This window comes from Bactrocera latifrons, unplaced genomic scaffold, assembly GCF_001853355.1.
Source record: "Bactrocera latifrons isolate USDA-ARS-PBARC rearing strain unplaced genomic scaffold, ASM185335v1 scaffold_133, whole genome shotgun sequence".
NCBI lineage: Eukaryota > Metazoa > Arthropoda > Insecta > Diptera > Tephritidae > Bactrocera > Bactrocera latifrons.
In genome coordinates, this window is record NW_017534775.1 from 271,944 (window position 1) to 278,567 (window position 6,624).

The following is a 6,624-nucleotide window of genomic DNA, read 5'->3' on the forward strand; positions in this document are numbered from 1 at the left end:
TTTTTTAAATTTTTTTTTCATACAATTTTTTTTCCAAAACAAAATTATTTATTTGAAAACCTTATTTTCCAAGAAAAAATTTTGTTAGAAAAATTAATCCTAATTATTTATAGTAGTGACACAGTTGTAATTTTTCCAGCGCAATTTTGAAGCAAAATATATATTATTTTTATATTTATTATATATTCATATACATATGTATATTTGTGCACACATGTACGTTTATGGTGCTGAATTATTTTCAGATGCTGTGCGTCTCACTGCTGGCTGCCAGGCGTTACTTCCGCAGAACTACTTTATTTTTCATTCAAAAAAAACTATTTTACAAAAAAAATGTTTGCTGCAAAAAAAAAATAATATTTTTTACAATATACTATTTACACAATACTGCATATATTTTCTTCTTTCTAATATGTCCTTAATTTTCCTTTTTCTTTACAGACCGATAAATTTCAATCCAACTTCACTACTAAGGAAATTCCATCGACTATTTTTTTACAATTCGTAAATAAATAGTTCCAGCATCGCATAACGGAAAGTTTGAAAAAACACCGCAAACCAAAACCAACGATTTTTTAAGTGATTCATTTCACTTCTCAATTTTCTTTATTTAATTTTATTCGTCTCGATTCAAGCGAGAGAAAAGCCAACAAAAAACCGAACTCATAGAATGGTAGAAGGTGATTCGATTAAGAATAAAAGTGATTGTAAGTATGCATGTATATGGAAAGGTTATGAAATTTGTAATTTCGAAAATGTAACTTGCACGTGCTTTAATTCAGTAGCTATTGTCGTGCAAAAAGCTTATTTCGAAAACGTTTAGCTTAATTATAAACGCGCTCGCGCTCGGCAGACAGTTAAGAAACCGCAAGCTGCTATACGCGCGCTCAAATTCGAATTGGTATGTGTATATATATAAAATATATGTATATATCGGGCGGCACATATTTTCGGAAAATTACAAAACTTTCACACCTCGAAAAGTCATAATTTTGCCGCAATCGTAAAATTTTTGTATTCAAAACCGCCAAAAACGAAATATGTGAATAATATGGAAACTGCTTACGTCGGTTTGGGTGTGATAGTGGTGAAGCGCGATTTTAAAGTTAATGAAAACAATCAATATTAAGCAATTATATTGTATATACATATTTATATGCTTGTCTGCGCTTTACATATGTATGTATGTATATGCACATGTATATTCCCGACCTACAATTTCTAAGTGTGCAATGTTTTTAATCATGTATTAATCAAGACTATCTAATTGAATCCGGCATCAAGGCTAGCTATACGCCAGTAGTAAAAATTACCACTGATTAACAAGTGTGTACATACATACTTACATACATACATACATGCATACACATATGCGAATGTACAGCTTTATAAAAGTTTCGCTTTTAAATGATTAATTTGCTGCCTGACAACACATTTTTGTTGTAATTTCTTTAAAAAAACAGGCTGTGAATCATTTTGTTTTTAGCGCCAAACTTAATATAGCCTGTTCAGGGTATAAAAGTTATTTTATTATCACAAGATTTTTTTGAAACACATTTTTTCAATTAAAAATAATGAAAATGGTAAAGTTTTTTGCACCAATTAGCTGTTTTTATTACAAAAATTATTCATCAAAAAGATTTACATAATATATATTGGGTAGTCGAAAAAGTAGTTTCGTATTTCTAATCAAACTTCGACTTATTTTTTTATATTCATAATGAACTTTAATGAAGCGAATATGTATTGGAATACGAAAAAAACTTTTTCGACTACCCATATTTTCCTTAACCACTTCATCTCAATATATATTTTCTCTCTCCCTCTTCACGCGCTTTCAGCCTATAATGTAGAGGCTGGCATCCAACCAAACTACAATAGCAGCAGAAACAACTCGATCGACAATCGTTCCATTCTACAGCCCTATTCATTGGGCAGTGGCGGCAAGGATCCCGAATACCAATTTGCAGCAGTCAACAAGGGTTACGAGACGGACATAAGCAGCGCTGGCGGTGACAAGCATGACGTAGAAAAGGGTAGCGCGGCCGTCATTGAGGTCACCAACGGCGTCGCCATACATGGCGGTAACGGCGGCGGCAGCAATGGCGGAGGCTCTGGCGCCGATGGTCGTCGCTCCACTGGCATACGGGCCGGTTTCGAGCAGGCCATCGAACTATGCGGCTATGGCAAATTCCACTATATCCTACTGGCCATTTGCGGTCTGGTGAGCACCAGCGAGGAAATGGACGTCATATCGATGTCGTTCATACTACCATCGGCAGAATGTGATTTGGATTTGAATACGAGCTCCAAGGGTTGGCTCAATTCGATCATTTTCATTGGCATGATGGTGGGCGCCTACTTCTGGGGCAGTATCGCCGATGCGGTGGGACGTAAGAAGGTGCTCATTGTGATCTCCTTCATGAATGGCTTTTGTATTGTTGCATCGTCATTTTCGCAAACCTACGAATGGTTTATGTTGTTTCGCTTTCTCAACGGCGCGGCGTAAGTACACAAACGCAAATATCTTATACATAAAATATAAAATTTAACTATATAGTATACTATATATAATATACAAACATTTACACATTTGTGTGCATAAAAACAACCCACACGAACTCATCAATCCATCGGCAGCCTCTTCATCAACAACACACATTAAACCCACGAAAATGAATCATTGACTTTGAAGCGACTTTGCGCTAATTAAATTAAGGGGTTGTAATAACCACTTGAAACTCAGACAAATAGCGTTTATCGTGAAAGAAATCAATCAACAAATTTAATATATATTAGTAGTAGAAAAAGTATTTTCGTATTTTGTCAATAAATGTCGTTGCAGTCGTATATCTTCAATCACATTGCGTCATACCATAGAGCGTCGGAAAGGTGAGACTTTAAGCTTCATTTCATTTGATTAGAAATACGAAAGAACTTTTTCGACTACCCAATATAATGAAAAAGAAGATTTAGTGAATTTAATGTTTTTTTCATTCATCATTTTTAAAAAATTTTGGATTCCCTTTGTTTCTTAAATCCCATATCAGTTTCAAGTTTTCGAACAATATCAACGATGTAACCCCATAGATGCTTCTTAATGCGCCAATTGAGTGTAGGAGTTTAAGCTGTGCGGGCAATCGCGTCCAAATCGCCGGCACCGCACCTACTTTGCCCTCTGATGAGGCACGCGCATGCACACACATTGTGTTGGAATTGCTAATATGTATATATACATATATATATTTATATGTATGTATATACATGTACATATACATATTTACGTGTGTGTGTGTATTTTCGCACATTATGAATTTTTAATTTTGTTTTGTAATTTCCAACGTATTCGCGAGGTGGTAATGTGCCATACAACACATACACACCCACTTACCACAAGTGTGTTATTTGTTTATTTACACAGAGGGGAAACATTTTAAAGCGCTCAATGGGAAATTAACTCGTAAACAACATTTCGAAATCATCATCAAATCGACGGTTTTATAATGTGCATTGTGCGCGAACGTACAAATCGCAATAACAACGTGAGAATATTTATAAACACACACACAGGCGTACATTTCTGGCCGTTCAAGCGCTTATTAATATTTATGGCGGCAATTACTTATACAAATTAAATATAGAAAATATTTGAAAGTAAATTTATTCCTGTCAACTTGCGTGTGAGCAAAATGTATTTCGATTTTTTGCGCTCTTTTGTTCGTTCACTGTGTGTGTGTGAAGAATGTTGCTCATACGCCATGTCGCCGGCGCAGTTCGTTGCTTCGACAATCACAGTGGCTGTTGCGTATGGAGCGTGCGCCAACATGTAAATCACACGGCTTAAACGCTTTGAAATGATAATTTTTAAATTTTTAAAATTCGGTGAGTAAAGCAACAACAAGAAGTGAATGATGCTGCAAATCGACAGTTTTTTAGGCAGCGCTGTGTGCAAACTGCCACAGTGTCATTAACGGTAGTTTTTGAATTGCAAAATTTTGATTTAAAAGCTGCCAAGCGGAATATGAACGTACATTTTTTTTTTAATTTTCTTTTGTTTCGAAATTTCTTGATAGTGGTTCGTCGTTTTTGGCGTGTTTTCGGCAGTATTAAAAAACTATTCCACATTCGTGAATGAATGTTCTTGCAGCAACTAAAGCATAAATTATTAGAAATTCCACGTCATTGCTCATGTTTTTTCAAATTATCATGAGCGTTTGCACCTCTTCTACAAACATTCTCACCATCACCATCACCTAATGTTTTGTCACCTTCCCTAAATGTTTGAGTTGCTCATTATTACCTGCCTCTTTCCACTTTGCAGTCTCGGCGGCAGCGGTCCGGTCATTTGGTCGTACTTCGCCGAATTCCAGCCGAAATCGAAACGTGGCTCCATGTTGAGTTTCATGGCTGCCTTCTGGACTTTTGGTAATCTCTTTGTTGCCGGACTGGCGTGGTTGATCATCCCCAGCAGCATCGGCTTCAAAACAGATTTAATTACATACAATTCCTGGCGTATCTTCTTGATGGTGTGCGCCCTGCCATCATTCGTTGTCGCTTTCCTACTCTTTTATCTGCCGGAATCGCCGAAATTCTTACTGACCAAGGGTAAACAAGAAAAGGCGATGGCCATCTTCCGTGGCATCTTCGTGACGAACACCCGCCGACCGGCCGAACAATATCCCGTTGCCGAATTGGACATCGATGAGAAATTGTTGGCTGAAATTAAGGAAAATCAGGCTGGCGTCAAGGGCAAGTACAGTAAAATGATGTCGAGCATGGCCGAGCACAGTAAACAGCTGTTCACCTCTCCCATACTGAAGTTCACACTCGTCTCGATCATCATCAACTTCACCTTCCATATTGGCTACTACGGTCTGATGATGTGGTTCCCCGAGCTATTCAATCGCTTCGAGGAATACAGTCGCGATCATCCCAACGAACATGCTGGCGTCTGCACAGTTACCAAATATGTCGTGTCCCAAGGCGAAACAGAAACGGGCACCTGTTCAGCGCATATACCGCAGAGCGTTTTCCAGGAGTCGTTGATTTCACTGGCTTCGGCGCTGCCAGCCAATTTGATTGCTATTTTGGGCATGGATTTGTTGGGTCGCAAATTTTTCCTTATCTTCGGCACCATGACGGCTGGTGTGTGCTCGGCTGCCATGAACTTCGTCTTCAACTCTACACAGAATTTGATCGTGACAGCTATATTTAGTGGTGCCATATCGGCTGCCAATGCGGCCTTGGACTGTCTCATCACCGAGGTGTTCCCGACACATTTGCGCGCCACCGGTGTGGCTATATCGATGGTGGCGGCGCGTATGGGTGGCATCATTGGTAACATTGTGATTGCGACACTTCTGGATCACTATTGCCCAGCTCCGACGTATATTGTGGCCACCCTGCTGATAGGTGGCGGTCTCATGTGTTTGATGTTGCCCAACACAACTCGTAAAGAATTGAACTAATCCATCAAATGGGTATTAGATAATAAGAGGAAGAAGGAAGGAAAAACTAAGAGATGGGAAAAGGAAGAGACAGGGAGTAGACACAAACGAGTTTGGTAAAAATACTCGGAACTAACGAATTTCTTGAATGAATCTAGTTGAGTTGGGAACAAATGCATGTACACATAGAAAAACAAAAACAAAAGTAAAAAACCAACCATACATCTAAGTACTAATATAAAATCGCTTAGGAACTTGTTGTAAATTTTCTAGCCATGTAATATATGTAACTACCGATTAATATAAAAGTAAAAAGTAAACAAATTTACATAAATATGTATGTATACACGTAATTACCAAAAAGTGAATTAATAGTTTCAAAGTAAAAGGTTATAAAAATGTAATTTCATATTTTAAATAAAACGTTTTAATTAAGACGAAAAAGTAGTACTTGAATTTGTGTATTAATTCATTGGCATTTTTTTTTTTAATTTTCTTAAAAGCTCCTGTTTTTCCTACACTCTCAGAATATCCTTAATACTTTATAAAGCTCATAAATACGCATAATATGGCAACACTGTACTTAAATGTTGTAAAATAAAAAATCAATTCAATAATTTACTATATAATAAATAATTTTTTAATGCTTGATTTTTTCATAATTGGCAACCTATTATAAAAAACTAACAGAGAAAATATGTTTCTTAACATTTATAATTTACAACTTAAATTTTATTTATTCAGGAAGAATGATGGCAACCCTGTCACTAAATATTGAAGGATTAGTGATGTGGCAATTAGCTTTCGTTTGATACCCGTATTGCAATTTTTATATTTCACATAAAAAGTCATATGGTAACTCTGTTTCAGAAAAGATGAAGTAAAATACAAATAAAAATAGTGGAAACAGCAATTATTTTCAATTTTTTTATTTAGAACTTAAACTTTATTTTACAGGCAGAATGATGGCAACCGTGTATCAAAAATAATTTAGAACGAATGATATGGCAATTAGCTTTCGTTTGATACCCATATTGTAATTTTTATATTTCACATAAAAAAATCATATGGTAACTGTGCTTCAGAAAAGTATGAAGTACAATACATAAAACAGGGATTATAAAAAATAATAGAAACTGCATTTATTTTAAATTTTTTTTATTTAAAACTTAAACTT

The 6,624-nt window shown here is 36.1% G+C and overlaps 1 protein-coding gene across 4 annotated transcripts in view; it reads left to right on the top strand.

Moving 5' to 3' along the window:
* LOC108965086 (synaptic vesicle glycoprotein 2B) overlaps nucleotides 1-5,897 on the top strand; it is a 36,639-nt gene extending 30,742 nt beyond the window's left edge. For all 4 annotated transcript variants that reach the window (XM_018927273.1, XM_018927270.1, XM_018927271.1 and 1 more), the window contains exons 2-4: nucleotides 442-707; nucleotides 1,842-2,505; nucleotides 4,322-5,897. In XM_018927273.1, the coding sequence (XP_018782818.1) occupies nucleotides 671-707; nucleotides 1,842-2,505; nucleotides 4,322-5,468 (1,848 nt within the window). In that variant the 5' untranslated portion in view covers nucleotides 442-670 and the 3' untranslated portion in view covers nucleotides 5,469-5,897. The remainder of the gene's footprint in view (nucleotides 1-441; nucleotides 708-1,841; nucleotides 2,506-4,321) is intronic.
* Nucleotides 5,898-6,624: the final 727 nt, after the last annotated feature.